The 20,911-nt window shown below is 30.8% G+C and overlaps 1 protein-coding gene across 1 annotated transcript; it reads right to left on the bottom strand.

Annotated features, from left to right (window-relative positions):
* Positions 1-252: 252 nt before the first annotated feature.
* On the bottom strand, positions 253-4,064 carry LOC146535242 (UDP-glucosyltransferase 2-like). The gene is made up of 4 exons (XM_085191760.1): positions 3,118-4,064; positions 2,728-2,950; positions 1,310-1,529; positions 253-620 (listed from the first exon to the last, which is right to left on the bottom strand). The coding sequence occupies exons 1-4, from the start codon at positions 3,934-3,936 to the stop codon at positions 341-343; spliced, it is 1,542 nt and encodes a 513-aa protein (XP_085047886.1). The 5' UTR covers positions 3,937-4,064; the 3' UTR covers positions 253-340.
* Positions 4,065-20,911: the final 16,847 nt, after the last annotated feature.

The following is a 20,911-nucleotide window of genomic DNA, read 5'->3' as shown; positions in this document are numbered from 1 at the left end:
TAGCAACTCCCCGCGGCGTTGCCTACTTTAAAAAATGTATTTTCAGAGTTAGACTATTTATTCCAGTCACTACTAGGTTTTTTGTATATATTTTTTTGAATAATAATAAAATAGACGAATAGCGATAGCTTGGCAAAATATGTCATTAAAGACGTATAGTTTTTGACGATAGAATCTTATTGATGCTCAAACTTAAATTGCTTAATTGATTTACTTAATTGATTTAATTCAATTATGAATAAGATAAAATGATTAAAATGAAACAAAATTATACTATATTTATGTAAGAGTAAGAGACTCAGAACTATTAAAAATACCTACTTTGCAATATAAAAATAAATTATTGCAATTTAGTTTTAAAAGATATAATGTTTACTTTCGACAAAAGTAATTTTAGAGACAATAACGCTATTGCAGCAATAATTATGAAGATAATTAAAACTAGCAATACTAAATCCATTGCATAATATTCTGTCCAGTCCATATGGGCAGCAGCTGCCTGTAGATGTTTGGCTCCACCATGTCTTATCACGTACTCTGTCCACCATACTGCTCGCTCTAAGGCTGACAGCGGCTGATCTTTCATGATGTTTCGTACTTTAATTATATTTTGGCGGTAACTGGAATAAATAAGTATGTTTAGAAGCAGTTTTACGCTTTTTCCCGCACAGTAGGATAGATAGACGGAACATAGTGTTAAGACACTCCAATTTCCACTTTCCACCAATTTTCGAGACATTTCTCAACGACCAGAAACCGAGTGAATACAGCCCATAATTATTGCGATTGTAGTCATATGCTGTTCCATTTCACCAAGGTGGCCTGATCCTACTAATATTATGAATGTGAAAATTTGTCAGGATTTATTTTTTTTTCAATTATGTGTTAAAAATGGTATTAATTATAAAGGCTATAATTTATATCATTTTGTTGTATTTTTTGGATATAATATAACAGTAAACTAAGTCAGACAAAGCCTCGATTGGGGCACTAGTATTATTTTAATATAAACAAGTATTTTATAATTAATTCCAGAATCTTTAAATAAAAAAGTATATTGAAGTCGTCGTAGTTCAGCGTCTGAAGGTAAGTACGCTACGGTTATAAATTTCAATCTCCACTCCGCTGATTGAATTATTATAATTTTTCTGCTTCTATAAGATAAACCGCATTAACTTTCGCCACTTAATACGCAATCTTCCGAATTCAGGCGGAAAGTGTAGAATGAAGTGTTTTGACACTAGCTAGTTACTCTTTGCCTATACTGTAGTTGCGTTATAAAACAAGAAAAAAAGCCTTTTTAACTAACCTTCTATTTTTAATGACAGTTTCTATAGCATTTCTTAAACTATCTTCAGTTATAGTTCCTATACTGAGTTTAACTCCTATGTTAAGTCTAACATATTGTTCTACATTGAACCATTGATCTCCTAACATTGGTACTCCAATTAGAGGTACACCCGCTGTTATTGCTTCATCTGTCGATTGTAGACCGCCTTGTGTTATAAATGCTTTCACACTAGGATGTTCTGAAATATAAATAACAAATTAATTGTAATTATATACAAAGTCATATTTTTTCTTTATTTAATCATATTCTCAAACTTCTAACACTTTTTGATACAAATAATTAATGAGCTTAAAAATTATAAAAAAATATTAAAAATTATTTATTACACTTTAATATAATTATAACTGTTTATCTAATTCATAGTTACAAAATTAAATATACCTAGTTTATTTAAAAAAATATTTTTATATTAGAAATAAAAAAATTAATCACAAGTTTGAGGAATCTCGTTTTCTTTGTTTACATTCTGTCTCAAGCTCAAATAAAACGTACGTCATACGTCTACAAACAATCGTCGTAATATACTTAAGATCTCAAGTGTTTATATATAAATTTATCATCTTTCAATAATTGAGAGGAAAAATATAAATTACATCGTAAACGAGTATTGTAAAATAATATATAGTCATTTATTGCATTAGTTTCGTCTGCGCCAAGTAGAAATATTTCTATACTTTAATATTAATAGTGCATAATATCCCTAAAAAATGTTACATTACAATTATAGCTTTCCTCATACATAAGGCTATTTCATTCTTAAAATATCTATATCCTACGAGATTTTAGATACGGGCTGGTCCGAACAAAAATACAAACTGTTTTGTTTTATTATATAAGACTAGTTGACCCGGACGCGGCTACGCCCGCTTCAACTATACCAATATTTATTAAATATATTTATGAAATTATTTTCAGTTTTCAATAGAGAGATGCGTTGAGCAAGCTCATTTTGGGTGACGTTTTCTAATAACAAACTTTGCAAATCGTTGCTTAGCAACGGCGGTTGTTATTAACATGCCGGAATAAATTGCATGTCAAATTAATAAATATTTTAATATATTGGTATATATCGAAAATATTACAAATATGAGAAAAAAAAATGCTATGTTCATCCCGAGACCTTCAAGTATTTCTATATGAGTATTTTATCACAATTAAATTAGCGATTTAGTCCTGATTGCGTAAAAGACAGACAGACAGGCAGAGTTACTTTCGAATTTATAATATAGGTATGGATATAAAATAGCATAAATAGTGACAATTGACAATTAAAAATTATGTCTACTTGTATTTTTTATTACACTTGTGTGTATAATTCCTATTAAGTAGCATTTTCCTTACTATTAAAAGTTAAAGATAAATAAATTATAACTTACTTAGTAAATCCGACTGAGGAAACCATTTAGAAATTTTGACGTTATCTGATCGCCCTGGACTTTCGTCTGTATTCCACTTCCACAGAACGTCGTAGGGTAGTTGAGAGAACACATTTGCAAATATTTGAATTTTCTCAGGTGGCAGCAATGATGGTTTCACATTTGTGCCAAAGCTCATGTAGATTACGCCATTTTTTGACGAATCAAGATAAGATTGTAATTCCTAAGTAAAAATATTTTAAAAATTAAATAGATACGTGGCCGTCGTGTAACCTTATATTAAAATATTTTTAACCTTATATTAAAAATCTTTTAATATAAGGTTATATATTCATTTAATGTCTTTAATTTTATTATTATATTTATACACTTAGATATATTTAGACATACCTTTGGTAGCTCTTTCGAATATTTTTGATGTAAACCACCCAAATATAAAACATTTGGGGGAACAGGCCTATTGAAATCCCATAGCGGATGAACATTTAAAAACACCATATGTATATTTTTTTTTAGTTGCTCAATATCAGGTATATCTGGACCGAATATTTTCTTAAGCATTTCATTTTCTGTTTTCATCAAATCTCCATACATTTCTCTTTCTAAATAATTTGTACGCAATTCAGATATTTTTTCCCATGTTGTTAAATTATTTAGTCTCTGTCGTGTTGCAAGGGGATAAATAAGTGGGCTTATTGGTGCACCTGTAGTGTCAAAAGTTCCAAAAATACCACCAAGAGAGCTTATTTCTATCACTGGCACTTTGTAAATATACGAAAAAGCAATAGCTGGTCTCACACACGATTCAACGAATAGTAAATCGAAAGTTATATTCCTATTTGTTATAAGTTCTTGTACTTCTCTTGATTTTAATTGTTCTTCAAATACAATGTTTATAAGTTGGAAAATGAGTCGTATATTCTCCTGTGCATCAGTTTCTTGTCCCTTTGCTGTTGCGAGAAACTTTTCCCAAAGACCGTAAGATAAGTCATGAACATCGATTTCTTTAAGATTTTCTGGTCTTTTGTCTTTTGTCAATTCTGGATCTGTTGTAATCACTGTTACTTGATGTCCACGTTTAACCAATTCATTTATAAGAGGTCGAAAAACAATTTGGTGGCTTATAGACGGAGTGGGAAACACAGCTAAAATGTTTGCACATTCACATAAACTTGCTGTTGTTAAAATAAGAAAAGTAATCTTCGTCATTTTAAATTTACGTTTATGAGAATGAAGATAAAGTATGGTTATAAACAACTTTATGAGTGTTCTAGTGATGTCCACCTTCTTATATGCACACAGTCATTACAGAAGTATCAATACATACCATGGAAATATAAAACTATTATCATAACATACATTATCTTGAATGATGAACGAATACAGTACTATTTAAATTGTTTTGTCCTTGCAATGTCATTGTTGTATGGTATTTAATATTTTCTTTAACTGAAATTTGTACATACTGATTCTAGTAGTTTTTAATTGGCAAAGTATAAATTTGCCAATTATAATAATTATATATAAATTTGCGCCATCCTGGCACAGTGAATGAGGCATTGCGTGTTGCGGACCTCAACGCCGCGTTTAACTTGGTGATCATAGCGAATATATAAAAATATGGGAAATGAACACATAACTGTCGCATTTTCAGTCTCGCACTATACCCCTGTACCACGACGGTAATATTAAGCAGGATAGGCAGATGATAGATAAAAACTATTTGTTTTTATTCAACTGTTTACCTTATTCTAGAGATATTTTGTATTCTGTCACCAAGTGTGTTCCGCCACTCAACAAAGAAAAAAAAAACATCTAAAATAGTAAAAAAATGTATAAATCTAAAATAGTATAATCCACAATGTTTTATAAATCTTAATATAAGAAGAATAAGATACTGTATAATGATGTACTAACATTTTTTTTTTATATAAGGAATAGGCTTGCGTTTGACCGCAACAAGTCTGCTGAGCGTTGGTCTACTGAGCGCTGGTGCACGCTTGCCTAGTAGATACCTATTCACTCTGTCTAATAACTCTGTCTAATAATTCTTAATAATTAATGTTAATTTAAGCCTTTAGTATTATGATATTATTTAATGTTCACTGCAAATAGTAATGAATATTACGGCCATTGTGTCGCAGTTGAAATGTGTATGTGCCAATAGAGGCGATCAGATGATGGTTATGGGTTCGATTTCTAACTAGGGTGATGTTTAAATAGTGATATTGGGTCAACTAATTCGTAAAAGAGAAATGGGAGTGTCTTAGATAGGTACAGTGCGTTTACTAAGAACCTACCCCTTTATATGTATACTAAAATTAAAGTGTATATTTTGTATACGTATTAAAAGTACTAAAATCACCTAATTAGAAACTTTGAAATTTAAAATATGTTAATCAGAATTATATATAGACTAAGCTAATAGAACAATACTTAAAAATATTTAGTAATACTTATAATATTTATGCTGCAGTTACTGGATTCTATTTGAGCTCTCGTATTTAATTGGTTATGTAAAGATCACCCAGCATTGAGTTTCACTACCTCGTCCTCTAGATTCTACTTTATACTGCTACTAGAGATTTTCAGATAAGTAACAGACACTTTTGAAATAATCCAATCAGTTTTCAAATTTAAAAAGAAAATTAACAAAGCAGTGTTCAGTTCTTTTATTATGGCGGAGAAAACACGAAAAAGGTTGTACAGTAAATAAAGAGACAATATTAAACCATAGAGAAATACATGCTTAAAATAGTTCCAGTTAAAATACTCCCTTCACCTAAAACAAAACAGAAAAAAAACAGTATATTAATATAAAGATCTAGTAATACTTAATATTGTACAAATATGTTAGCTAATAATTTAATTTTGCTATACAAATAATTTATAGCAGAAAGGCGTTTAAACTTTGACGTTTTGTCCATATGATATATGAGGGTAGTTAAAATATTGGTTGTCAAAATAGAAATATTGAGTGTGCGACATGGTCCACGCAAATTGCTTTGTCTGATTTATGCTTCGAACGTGATCTCAATATGGACTTTCCTATACTAATTTAGTTGGCTGTGAGAACACCGATCTTGTTAAAACCTTTTATTTTTGATGTTAAGAAACTTATGAACGCTAGATTACTCGAGATACACTATATAATTATTTAAGACAAATATTTAAGGCTTCTAAATAGCCAAGGCCATCGCAGCACAGAGACACAAGTGTATGACAAGTGTTCTTATATCTTCAGATTCTCGCTCTGGTAACGACGAAAAGCAGCATGACTTCCACGACGCAATGCCTTAAGATTTCGGCAGAAAGAGGAGAACAGAAGTCTCTTCATGAGAAACGAAGTGTCTTAGCACTAGGTTTCTAGGTTATTTCTGCCTACTCTGCTATGTGTAAGCTAAGTAGAAAATGTATATATGTAGATACCTTTGTGGCGCATCTCACTGTAAGCTCAATGGTTGTAGATTTGATCCCCACTTGATTTTCATTTCCCTGTTTTGATAGACTAAACATTGCATTTAGTTCTTTAAAATAAGTATTATTAATATTTTTATTTCTTCGCTTAGGTATCGAAGCAATGCGCGGCTTTAAGTTCCGCAACACAACACACAATTCCTTCAGAATTTGGTAGAAAGCGAAGATCGGAGTTTCTTAGTACTAGGTTCCATCTGCCTACTCTACTACATGCGGAATTACAGTATGAAGTTAAATACAGCAATACATTTACATGACAATAAATAATAATGACTTATACATGACAATAATAATAAATAATGAGGACTATTATGTAATTTAAATCATTAAGTATGGATAGTAAACAAACATTTTATTATTTAAAATTATACTTTATTTCTTTATGGTAAGATTTATTAAAAAATGATAACCGACTGTTTATTTTAAATGATAGACTGGATATTTACAAGATACCTATTACTACCTATCGGTCGAGATCCCAGTGCATCTGCAGGAATCTATTTTTTTAATGATACATGATAGTAGAATAGATTTCACTAGGGTTGCCTAAAAGTATCGTGCCGCAATCTCACATAATTTAAAAGAAAATCGCTTAAGGAATTGAAAAAACAATGGTAGTCAGCTCTCCGTCTGCCGCAAGCCCAGGGTTGCCTGGTTTAAACAGGTCACTTAATGTTAATAATTTGCACTCATGTGTTTTTTTAGTGAATTATATATCAAATTAACGCTTATTTTTCTTAAACATTTATTTAATTTCATAATTTAATCGTTTTAAAATTATAATTTAAATAAGTATTAGGTAACTTAGGCCTCTTAGGTCGCTATAGAAAATATATATTTGTGCATTATTCTCAAATATAATGTATTTCAAAAGCGTTTACATTTATTAATGGAACAACTATTCAATTTGATTATAATCAATATTGCATTCAATTTATCTATTAATTTAGTTAAATAAGTATGTGTACAAAATATTTTCTCTAAATATTGAGAGCCTAGTTCTCCTCTGCTCGACACTTTTAGAGTGTCGAGTTCGGGTGTTAATTGGTCAACCACATCCCGCACATGTCAGTGTAAGCAGAGCTGAGAACCTAGTGTTCAGACACTAGGCTCCCATTAAGAATCTATGTTCCCATTGAGACACTATGTTTCCATTAAGACACCATGTTCCCGTTAAGACACTATTTTTCCATTAAAACACATCTGTTTCCTACTTTTTGTCGAAATCTTGAAGCATTATGGCGTAACACAGCGCCGCGCTTTGCCTCGTTACCAGAGTAAGCAAATGAAAATATTAACTATTTCAACAAATTTCCGTCACATTTACAATTGATCGCATGCGTCCTTGCGTCATGACAGTCTCAATATTTTAATATCAATTAAAAAATATAAGAACGACTACTAAAAATATATGGAAATTATTGTAATATAATTGATACCTATAATAAAAATGAAACGGCCGATCCGTTATCCATGTCTATGTCTTTACATGGAAGATATAATAATACTATAAAAAATATTCTGTAATAGAAAGAAAAACTTTCTTTATTTTTATCTGTTTGACTGTGCGTTTGTTTTCACTTATCTCAGAAACTAGTTACCGTTTTAATTGCAGTGTTTACGATATATATTGGCAAGCTTCCAGTAACATTGTTTGTTTAATTTCAATCGGTTTATAAAGTTAATTTCAATCAGTTTATAAAGTTAATTTCAATCGGTTTATAAACTAATTTAAAAAAAAATATACGATAAATTTGCTATAAGTTTCTATTATATTGAATTAACTGAAAGTACTTTTCAACAGAGATATATTGTTAAACTTAGATATATTCAACATAGATATTATTTTTCAACATAGATATAACATATTGTTCTGAAAATTATATTATTATTAATTAGTTAATTAATAATTATGTAGCGGACCTGCGAGCGAATCGCTAGTTCTAAATAATTATATTGTATCCCGGGTATTACAACACTATCAAATATTTGATACAACAATTTACTGTATTGCAATATTATTGAGCAACTTAGAGGAGATTGTTCCGATTCATTAGATAACATTTGTAATCGGATTATGCTGATATGGCATACGTATTTTCCTCTACAAATTTTCCACTTTTATTTTCTTTATATTTTAGATTAGCTTTTGCCTGCGACTTTCCCGTGTTTTCATTTTCTCTCTTTCGTGGCAGAACAGCGGAGGCAAATTGCGGCGATGAGTTTCTCCACTAAACACGCAATGCCTTCAGAATTCAGAATTCGGTGGAAAGTGGAGAACAGAAGTGTCTTAATGGGAACGAAATGTCGTAACACTAAATTTACTCTGCCTTCCCGCTATGCGTGAAATACAGCATGAAGCTAAAAAAATAATAATTCAATGTGATACGATGGGATTCACTGAATGTAACAACATTTATACCCTGGGATCCGGCCGTTGAATCCTGCATATACGAGTTTTCTTAATTAAACCTATATTAATGAATAATACATGATTAGTAGAACAGATTACACCTGGGTTGCCTGGAAGAATCCTGCCGCAATCACCTTTAATTACATTTTTTCGAAACTCGTTTTTGGAGAAAATTGCACCAATACGTTTTTTATATGAATCGCACATCATTTGAAAGATAATCCCATAAGGAATTGGAAAATTAAGGGTTGCCAGCTCTCAGTCTGCCGCAAGTCTAGGGTTGCCTGGTTTAAACATGTCACTGAATGTTAATAATTTGCACTCATGTGTTTTTTTAATGAATTATATATCAAATTAAAGCTTATTTTTTTCTGAACACTATAAAACAGGGTTGCCTGGAAAATTCCTGCCGCAAACAGGGGTTGCCAGCGTTTGAAATATTTTATTCCGGTTCCGTTTGACTATGAGAATAGACGATGAAATGCGCGGCCTGCCTCATGTTTTAAAGTAAAATATTATATAATAGAAGGTCAATCTTAAAATCAATGTTTATTCTAATTGTTCACCTGTTAAATGATGATTTTAATCATATTAAGTACACGCAGAAAACTATTTAAAGATCATGGGGCAGAAGAAATCATCCTTATTTTTAAAGTAAAATAATGAATCTATAATATTGAGTCTTTGCAAAATCTATTTTCTAAATACTAATATTTATTTATTAATTTAAATTACCATTTTGAAACAATTAAATTATCTAGTTAAATAAATGTTTACAAATATTGATCTACTATAAACTATTAATATATATACATATACATCATGTTCCCTTAATATAATGAAGGGTGGCCATTATTGCGGATATTTTTTTTATTAATTATATTGAAAAATACATTTCAATGAACTCTCTCTCTTCGTCCTCTACTTGATGATGATTTGACAAGGCTTGCCGCAATTTTTTTTTCTCACGCAATTTTTAATAATTTGCATAGGAAAGAAATATATATAATAGAATTATAATAAACAAAACTAAGTTAGCAAAATAAATTCGAAGAAAATCCGACAGTATTGCCGACTAATAAATGCTATTTACGGTTTATGACCAAGAGTCGGCAAATATCAATTAGTTGGCTATTTTTTACTATAGATAAACATTTTGCGGCGCGATACAAAGCAAACCAAATGCAATAAAATTATTTTCGAAGATGTATTGTTTCTAAATGCAATGAAAGTGCAGATGGCCAAATGAGTTGTTTTTGAGCATATTACTTAGTTACTTACCTTTCGTTTTGGAGTAAAGACGTTTTTACTTGACAAACATGAAGATGTGTGTTTTGTGCGGCAGGAGTGAAAATGTGATAGAATTTAACAAGGAATCTCTCCAAAAGTGTAAAATTATGTTATTGTTTCGCCAAAAAATGAATTTTAAATACAGTGACATTTTTTTAAATAGTGACACAATGCACAGTTATCATTTACAGTATTACAAAAAGTTCATTGTTTTAAAACAAAAATATAAAGAAGTATTTTTTAATTATTTTCTAATGCAAAACGTAAGTATACTTTAATATTTAATATTATATAGTTTAATAAAATGTAGACAATTGTGGCCGTGGGAGTTGCCTCAGTTTTGATTATACTAAGTTAGGGACGTTAGTGAGTGATTACGCTTTATTATAATTATAAGAACAATTCTTTCAGACCTAAATACCTTAAAAACTATCAGCATAGACGGAAAAGTTCTTGCTAGCGACATTTTTTTATCTATATTTTTTAATAGTTTTTATTAGTTGAATAGTTTTCATTTACTTTGCAAAAACGTAAATATTCGTACCAAAAACATGGGCGCCATAGTTCTTTCTACGGATACGGACGGCGTTGTCAAATCAAACAAGCAGAGGGCGAAGAGAGAGAGAGAGATTGTTTATTGAAATGTAATTTTCCACATTTTCTTAATTAATAAAAATCCACGATAATTGTCACCTCTCATTATATTAAGGAAACATGTTGTAATTAATACCTTATAGTAGATCGATATTTGTAAAGATTTACTTAATTAGATAATTTAGTTGTTTTAAATAACCCTTTTATTTAACTAAATATTATTATTTATAAAATAAATTTTGCGAAGACTCAATATTATGGATTATTATTTTACTTGAAAAATAAGAATGATTTCATCTTTAAATAGTTTTTTGCGTGTACTTAATATGATTAAAATCATCATTTAACAGTTGAACAATTAGAATAAACATTGATTTTAAGATTGACCTTCTATTGTATAATATTTTACTTTAAAACATAAGGCAGACTGCGCATTTCATCGTCTATTCTCATAGTCAAACGGAACCGGAATAAAATATTTCAAACGCTGGGAACCCCTGTTTGCGGCAGGAATTTTCCAGGCAACCCTGTTTTATAGTGTTCAGAAAAAAATAAGCTTTAATTTGATATATAATTCATTAAAAAAACACATGAGTGCAAATTATTAACATTTAGTGACATATTTAGACCAGGCAACCCTAGACTTGCGGCAGACTGAGAGCTGGCAACCCTTAATTTTCCAATTCCTTATGGGATTATCTTTCAAATGATGTGCGATTCATATAAAAAACGTATTGGTGCAATTTTCTCCAAAAACGAGTTACGAAAAAATGTAATTAAAGGTGATTGCGGCAGGATTCTTCCAGGCAACCCAGGTGTAATCTGTTCTACTAATCATGTATTATTCATTAATATAGGTTTAATTAAGAAAACTCGTATATGCAGGATTCAACGGCCGGATCCCAGTCTATTATATATACATCAGGTTATCGTAATAATTAAATAGTAAAAAACATATCTACATTGAATATAACTACAAAAAAATTATGTAAAGAGATAATAAACCCTAATAGATTTTTTTTAATAATATGTCTACTTATCATAATGTCTGTTTGTACGTGCATATCTTTGCAAATAGCGGACGGAACTGAATGACATTTTTTTGTTGTAAAGCTATTAAATCTGACCTAGACTATAATACATTATACAACTATAAAACCCTATATACTATTCCTTGTAGGTTAGTCTTTACATATTAGACTAATAGTCCTCAAATTTTTTTTAATGTTTATCGAAAAATGATAATTACTTTTAACAAGAATTTATAACAACGTTGTTATTATAATTGTCGTTCTATATGTATATTATTAGTTCCAACAAAAAAAAAATAATGAAAATAATAAGTAGGTACCTACTGAGATATTTTTCTTAATATGAAATGATATTAAAACTATTTTTTTTATACTGTTATTACTGGTATTCCTTCTGTTCTAAGACCGTAATTTGCTCTAATTATTTTAAAATACCTAATTTTTATCTAACGAGAGTTAAATTACTCAGGCGAGAAAAAGGCTTTTAAAAATTATTTATTTAATTTTATAAACAACCTTTCTGTTTTAAAGCAAGTTGAAGACAGAGAATCTTTATTAAAATTTTATATAATTCAAAACAGTTAAATCAGCAAAATACTAAAACACTATTGTTCGATTCCGCGAGGTCCAAGTGCGGCGTCATCGGAATGTATCCTTATGCTTATGTAACTCCTCCCTCCTTAAGAGGGAAGCTGGTCCTGCAGGTTCCTGAAGCGTCCTCGCTGCTGGTTTCCTCCGGGACTCTGGGAAAATGCTCGTAGATTTTCCAAAAATAACATTTATTATAGTAGTATATAATAATCATAGATCAGCTTGAAACAGCCAGGATAATACTCTATTTCTTTATTTTCTCCTCTTCTTCTAGGGTTTGGATATTATATGCAAGTTGATGTATATAATCGAGAGGTATATATTCTAAATCCTTCTTTTAGGTAAGAGTACCCTTTGTTACCAAGTATAAGGGTTGGAATGAGGAATAACTAGGTTATATTTATCATTAGAAATGGAAGGAATTTCTAGGATGGAAATTAGGAAATGTTCTGTACTATATGCTTTCATCATAATAGACACTTTGATTTATTTATTTGAATAGGTTTAATGTTTACAAAATTAAAACTACATATATTTTTTATGAATTAATAAATTTCCTTATAATAATTAGTAGTATCTAACTACTATCGAAACTAAACCATATATAATACCATGATTAACTCTAGAAATAGTAAAAATATTTTTTTTTTGTTTTTTTATAAATAAATCTAACTTATATTCTATTTTATTTCTATAAACCTTATATATCCTTTAAGATGAAGTATTCTCGCATACAACAAAATAAGTTCTTTAAAATAATTATATATTATAATATATAGTATTTATTTGTATGTAAAATTATTATATATAATATTTTTCTGTATATAGAACTATTATATATAATATTTATTCGTTATTAAGTAAGTAAAAGCAAGGTTAAACATATCATTTTGTATAATAGTTTTTCTTTAATTAATAAAATGTAAATAATAATAATATAATAAAATTCCATTATGTATGGGATCTAGGGTTATTTTGGCTCTTGTGTGGAACACGAGGGACCTGATGAGGCCTTCGTAGCAATTTATAACGAACTCTATTAGAGTTAGAGTTAGGATGATTTTTTATAATCTCCGTTCTATTGTAAGGGTGCAAATTAATTATTTTATACGGACCTTTGAAATCTGGTATGGCTTCATCTCTGAGCGTCGTCTTAGCTACTTGCTCATAGACTGTTTCACCTACCTTATGTGGTCTTCTTATGTATTTCCTTAAAGATGATACTATTTTCTTCTCAGTAGTATTTACTTTGGTACATACGTCCTTTATCAATGATCTAGTTACTCTATTATCAACTCTGTACTTCGAACTGGGTGTTATTTTAAGGTTATATTTCGAACTGGGCGTTATTTTAGGGTTAAACTGCCTAACTTGTCTGTCATTATCGTTATATTTAATTAGTAAGCCTTTATTTTTGTTATCTGTTTGGGAATGGTTAGTGGACACTAAGCTATTAGGAACAATAGTACTGATACTCGTACTGTCAGTCTCTGGTGTGAGAATCTTATGTCTGTCATTGTCAGGCTCTATGTTGTTATCGTTATTATTACTAGATACAAGGGGTACCTGCGCTACGTTTTCACTAGTTCGTGCACTTAAGTCTTGGGATATACTGTCAATTATATTGTCGACTTTATTATTATTAGAGTTTACGGTTGATAATGATTCTATATTATTATGAAATATTTCATTCATAAGAAAGGCGTCGGCTTTTGTATCTTGTTTGCCTTTTTTATATATAACATTATATGGTCGTAACTTAAATGTACCTATGTTACATATGGTCCGTCCTTCTGAATTGGTATTAATGACTTTAGTTATAAATTTTCCATTTTTAACATTAATAATAGCAGCAGGGGATGTTAATCCCTTAGACCAAATATAGTCGTCGTAGATATAAAATCCGTCAGTATAGTTTGTTTTTAACGTGATAAGTTTTTCACACTTTGGTTCTATTTTTATAAGTTTCTTATTATAGTCGAAATAAATAGGTATGTCGGCTGTCGCTGTATGTAGTATTTTATTTTTCAAATTAATGTCGCTAGATAATGATTTTAATAAATCTAGACCTATAAGTCCTTTGTATTTAGGGTCGAACTCAAAAATAAGGAATTTATGAAGAATGTCAGTATTAAAGATTGGGGGTAAGGGTAAATTCACTACATGACTATGCTGTGTTGTGCATGCATGAGCTGTTTTTATTTCGAATGGTTCATATTCTACACACTTTTGAAAAATAGAATTAAATATAACTTCTGGTGAAATAAGGGATCTAGAAGCTCCTGTGTCAATTAAAAACTTACCTTTAAATTCGGGAATTACTATGTAGGGTAAATGATCTTTATCATGATTATTTATTTTTACTATCTCTTTACGTCTGGGTCTATGCCTAACGTAAAATCCTGCTGGTTACTTATTTCGTCATTAACTGGTTCATAAGTATCCTGCTCGTCTGGTATATGTATATTATCATAATAATACTCACCTGGGGTGTAGTGTTGGGAATACTCATTGAGTTGTTGCTCCTGTGGCTCGTCTGTGTAGAAGAGTTCCTCCACTGCGAACTGCGGCTTCTCTGGTTTATTTGTTGACCTCATAGTCACATCTGATATTTTTTGGGGTGGATTTATTTGCTGGTGAGGGATGTTACCTCTATGATTAATAAAAGGTCTATAATTACCTGAGGGTTGTCGGTTTTTCCATGGTAGCATTGACTGAACCCATTGTTGACGTTGTTCTGGTGTCCAGTTATTTTGTCTAGGGGTAAAATTTGAATTTACGTGCATAGGTGGATTATTTAATCTAGATTGTGAATTTGAAAATGGAATAAAGTTTCTATGATTTTCTTTAACCTTACTTTGGGGGTTTGACATATTAAAATTATTATCAAATCTATTGTATGTGAGCTTAGCTTCTTCTTGCCTAGCTTGTACAATTGCTAGTTCTAATGTGGTAGGCCTGGCTAGACGCACACCTATTGAAATTTGAAAGTCTAATTGGTTCGTATATTGCTCTATAACCATGTTTTCATAATATTCTTTGTTACTATGTTTACCTACGGACAAAAGGGTGTCGAGTATGTCTCGAAGGCGTTTCCCAAAAGTTTCCGCGTCTTCGTTTTTATTACGTCGCGTTCGAGTTAGCTCTTGCATTAGTTGTATTTCGTTCCTAGGTTCACCTAATCTTCTAATCAAAGCGCGTTTAATCGCGTCCCACGAGTCTAGAGACTCTTCGTATGCTATTGCATCTATTGCGGCTCCACTGAGTCTACTTTTTATCAAACACACAATAGCGGGGTGGTGTTTCGCTGCGCCCTCTATTAATTTCAATATATTATCTACTTCTCTAATATAAAAATTCAACGTTTTTGAATTACCATCGTAACGTGGCATAAAATCTGAAATTAACTTAAAACTAGAATTCTCGCAATTTTCAAAAGACATTTTATCTTTTAATCACGACTAACCTATTTAACAAAATAATTCAAACAAATAAAATATTTCAATTCAATATAATATTTATTAAAATAATATTTTATTATTTCATTTAATTATTTATTCATTATTTCATTTCATTTATTTATTATTTCATTTATTTATTATTTCATTTCATTTATTATTTCATTCATTTATTATTTCATTTCATTTATTATTTCATTTATTTATTATTTCATTTATTTCTCATAAACTTATTCAATAATAGTAAATGCCTATCGCGATTTGAGCTATATAGACAGATACAAAAATACGGAAGGAAATATAGCATAGGAACTTGGATAACAAAAGTACTCACCAAAGAAACCTCTGCATCTCCAACCGGGACTCAACTGCTTGGCAGAACCTCCGATGCTTAGGTGCTCCGCCGGTCTCGCCGTCGTAGATTCTTCTTAATAGATCGCGGTAATAACGATAGAAACCGTTCGCGGGCTTTAAGAGTTTGATTAAAGCCAAACACGCCGCGATCCTACCGACTGCGCCAGTTAAATTACTCAGGCGAGAAAAAGGCTTTTAAAAATTATTTATTTAATTTTATAAACAACCTTTCTGTTTTAAAGCAAGTTGAAGACAGAGAATCTTTATTAAAATTTTATATAATTCAAAACAGTTAAATCAGCAAAATACTAAAACACTATTGTTCGATTCCGCGAGGTCCAAGTGCGGCGTCATCGGAATGTATCCTTATGCTTATGTAACTCGAGGTATGTATAATTTTTTCATATAAATCTTTCACATGTGATCTAATCAGAATCGGCGGACGTGATTGACAATATCCGCCAGTTGATAAATTCCGATGAATATATTATCATAAATGTTTTTCTATAATTTTATATTATGTACAAAAAATAACCTTATATAATTTAAATTTTCTTTTTAAACATCTTCTATCTTAGCATGTATATTTTTTTCATTCAGTACAAATACTTTGTTTCACTAGAAATAAATACCCTTTCTAAATTAACTATTTATCAATGTAATTTTATTTTGTAGCGTATTATGAAGTATTTGTTGACCGTACTCAGAGCTTTTTTTATTATGACCACTAACAAAGCTAAAATAAATAGTAAAATGGTCAAAACCAAAAGTATCAATTCTACTTCGTAATATTGAGCAAATGTCATAAGGTTTGCAGGAGACTGGAGGTGATCACCTCCGTATTTTATAACATGCTCAGTCCACCACACTGCATTATCCAATGGTTTTATTGGACGCTCCTTCATAAGGGTACCAAGTTTTATTATGTTATCTTTGTAGCTGAAAATAAAATTAAATAGCTTATAATTTATTCGTAATGAACTGAATTTACTCATTGCTATCTTTATAGATTTAATAGTGCAAAAATATTACATTGATTAATATACTTGAGAATATATGTACATAGGCACAATATATAATAATCTGTAATTATATTCTACTCCTGTTTTCTTTCAGTACTTCAACATTTTGTAACGAAATTACTATAATTTCAGGTGAATTTGCTAATTAATGAAAATAATATTTTAAATATTTCTTGGGGATTTTTTTATCTAAAATATACAGTAGAAAACCTTTACCTTTTGGTTTCAATTACAACCTTGATAGTTTCGTTGAGATCTCTTTCTGTCAAAGTTGAAATATCAACCTGACGTCCAATCTTATGGTGAACATATTTTTCAGTATTGTACCATTGATCAGACACCATTGGTATGCCTATAACAGGTACTGCAGCGTCTATAGCTTCATCCGTCGATTGGAGACCACCTTGAGTTATGAATAGCTTTACATTGGGATGTTCTGAAAATGTAATTTAACTCTTTAGCTTCACATATACAAAAAAGTATCAAAAACTTCTACCTAAGAGTACATGTCCGCACGGTAAGCCGAATATATAGTTTTTCATTCAAGATTTAATATCTTATTTGTCAGCTTCACGCTGTATCCCGCATATAGTAGGAGAGGCACAGTGAGATTAGCATTAAGATAAACCGCTCTCATAGTCCGTATCAGTTGATCCGTTGTTGTTGAGATGTAAGATTTTACAAGCCGTTAGAAAAATATTTGTTTCAATATTATTAGTTATTGTTATCATAATGATTTAACTTAATTTACTTTACTTAACTTAGCTTTACGCTCCATCTCTGGGGTGTAGTCAGAGGAACGGAGCGTTAAACGCACCGAATTTTATTTTAAAAAAAAAATCACTTACTTAGAAGATCTGGTTGTGGGAACCACTTCGCTATTTTAATATTACGTGATTGGCCTGGAAGCACATCCTTATCCCATTTCCATAAAATGTTATACGGTAATTTAGAGAAAACTTTCGTCATTATTTCAATTTTTTCAGGAGGTAAGAGGGAAGGCAACACATTGGTCCCGAAACTAACATATATCACACCTTGTTTTGAAGAATCCAAATAACGTTTGAGGTCCTTAAAATAAAGCAAAACTTTTTTACAAATTTAGCGTGTTATTCCACATTTAGGAAAGAAAATGCTTATAGAAAACATGCTACGAAACAATGTTTTCTAAAAAGTAGCGAAACTTTTTTATAATATTTGTATATTGCATTTGTCTTTTTTATTTTTCCACTAGCGACCCCCTTGCGGCTTCGCCCGCTTTTACTACTGGATTATTCATATAATGTATGTTTGCAAAGCACTTAAGATAATGTGAAAATTAATTAAACTCTAATGCAACCCGCATTTTCGTAGTTTCAATAAGGATTTTCCAATTGTTTTACACAGCAAGGATTTTTTAGTAGGTACCGTAATTTTAAATCTGTGCTACTAATCTTTTCAAGTACTTATTAAGATATATTTAAATGACTATTTTTAGATAGTTAAATGACAATTTTTAAACGGAAGAAATTATAAACAAAAGCCTACCTACTAATAACTACTACAAAAAATATGAAACCAAATATATCGCGCTGAAATAATACATTCAACTCCAATTATCCAATACGTGCAAACGCATCTAAATCTTCGTTGCTATAGAGGCAGGCGGGTTTTTTTCGAGCTTGTGGTTAATGCTGTTAAAACAGCGACACCGGTTGGGTAGGCACTACGTGGCTGCCTGTGAGGAAAATTAAATAGAATGCATCGGCCGGGAATCGAACACGGGCCGCCCGCGTGGCAGGCGAGCATTCTACCACTGAACCACCGAAGCGTGTAAGGCAGGCGGGCGCGGCGGACGCATGGCGAGTGGCGAGCCGTTTCGCAGCAAAGATTTTTTGATATTGTAACAACTTCTAAAGTACTTATTAAAATGAAAAACAGTAAAAAACAGTTTTGATCTACATTAAATGGCCAACGTAACTAATATACTTATTTATATGCTGAGAGTAAGGGATAAGTGAAACTTGAGTAACATACAGCTGATGTGCCAACGGCGTGATGTGTCAACAATTAAATGCGTTTTTCTCTAAAATTATTCGCAATTTCGAAATATTGTAAAAAGCAAATTTCATCTTCGTTTAACGTAGAAAATTAATAAAGTATTTTAAAGGATAAGGATTAATACCATTATTGAAAAATATCCCTCACAATAAAAAATATATTGAAATTACAATTTTTAGACAGAAATATGATCACTACACGTTATTCTTAAAAGATATGAATATGCTCTCGCTGACTTTTTTGTAGATCTTATTAAGAGGAACAATACTCCAGTACATTTTTTTCATGTAGTACTTACCATTAAAGCAGCGCATGCGCGAAAGTGTCTCAACGGGTAGGACTTTAGACACATTTATCGTATTTATGTTAATTTACATAAGAATGTACAAAAAATAAACTATATATAAACCTTCCCTGAAAAATACTCGACCTAATGGTGAAAACGGCATAAAAATCCGTTGGGTGGTTTAGATGAAGAAGAGTTAGAAAATTCAGACAGACAGAAAAAGTGACTTTGTTTTATAAGATATAGGAAGTCTCTTTCTTTTATAAAATTTATATTATTTTAATTTCTTTGCTCTTAATAGAGATCCAAGAATACAAAAATATACGAACGTATATGATAACGACCTTTTATCAATATTTAATTACGTTACATACGCACCTGTGGTAGCTCTTTACTTTCGGGTTGAAGAATTCCATGAATATTAATAATACTCGGTGGAACTGGATGATTATCAGCCCATATAGGATGTTCGTTTAAAAACATCATCTTCACCCTTTGCCCTAGAGTTTCAAAATTTGGAAGGTCATCACCAAAATGTTTATTCATAATGATCTGATCATAATCTTCAGTTGACTTTATTAAATATTCTAATGCAATGTATTTAAAAAATTCCAAACATTTTTCAAACAAACTTAGATTATATAGCCTTTGTCTTCCAGCAGTAGGATATAATAGTGGATGGGTGGGTGCCCCAAACATGTGATACTGAACTGAAACTGCTCCAAATGAACTGATATATATAACAGGAGCATCAAACTTGCGAGCCAATCCTAGGAGTGGACGACTCCATGGTTCCAGTAATAATAGATCAAAATATTTTCTATCCTTATTTTTCAACATATTTTTCACTTGAAGTGAATTCATTTGTGCATCAAAGATATTTGCTACACTTTCAAAAATTATCTTTACCTGGACTATAATACTTTTTTGGTTAACATTGTAGTATTTTAAGGATTCCTTCCATATGTTATAAGAAACATCATGAACGTCAATTTCAGTGAGATTTGACGGTGTTTTTCCTTTTGGAAAAGCAGGGTCCGCAGTGACAACGATAACTTCATGTCCACGTTTGGCTAACGCTTGTGTTAGTGGACGAAAAACAATTTGATGACTTATTGATGGAGTAGGGAAATACGCTAATATTCTGGCACTTCGTACTTCTGCCACTATCACCAACGATATAAGCAGTACAAACTTAGTTGTGTCCTCCATGGTAAATTGTATACACACTACTGGCGATAATGTAATATTTGTTTCTTTATTAGATTTTTAGTTCATAGTAGTGATTAATATATCTTTATCTATTGTTAAGCAATACGTTGTTTGATATTATTATACCGCATGTCCCAGAAATCAACGATAAGCCGAAAACAGGTGATAGACGTCGAGGAAAAAATCTTTGTACATGTCAAAGATTTTTCTTCACATTATATTGATTTAAAAAAATATCGGAAAAACTGCCGTCCTGTGATGATCTTTCAAACCCTAAGACTACAAATACGAGTAGTATTTCCTCATTTTTTTCTGGAATGTAATCATGACTAACCCTTTTTTTTTTTTTTTTTTTTTTTTTTTTCGTGAGGAAATCCTTTTACGGATACCGGCCTGAGTGGGGACTCGAGCGGGTT

The sequence above is a fragment of the Heliconius melpomene genome, chromosome 10 (genome assembly GCF_056956725.1).
Source record: "Heliconius melpomene rosina isolate 202511_hmr_F chromosome 10, ASM5695672v1, whole genome shotgun sequence".
Lineage (NCBI taxonomy): Eukaryota > Metazoa > Arthropoda > Insecta > Lepidoptera > Nymphalidae > Heliconius > Heliconius melpomene.
This window is presented reverse-complemented; position numbering and strand designations above follow the sequence as displayed.

Excerpts from the sequence above, each read along its gene's own strand:
- LOC146535242 (XM_085191760.1), bottom strand. The coding sequence starts at position 3,936 with ATGACGAAGATTACTTTTCTTATTTTAACAACAGCAAGTTTATGTGAA. Across the intron at positions 1,530-2,727 it reads TCCTCAGTCGGATTTACTAA|AACATCCTAGTGTGAAAGCA; the intron begins GTAAGTTATAAT and ends TTTATATTTCAG. Across the intron at positions 621-1,309 it reads ACTGTCATTAAAAATAGAAG|TTACCGCCAAAATATAATTA; the intron begins GTTAGTTAAAAA and ends TATTTATTCCAG.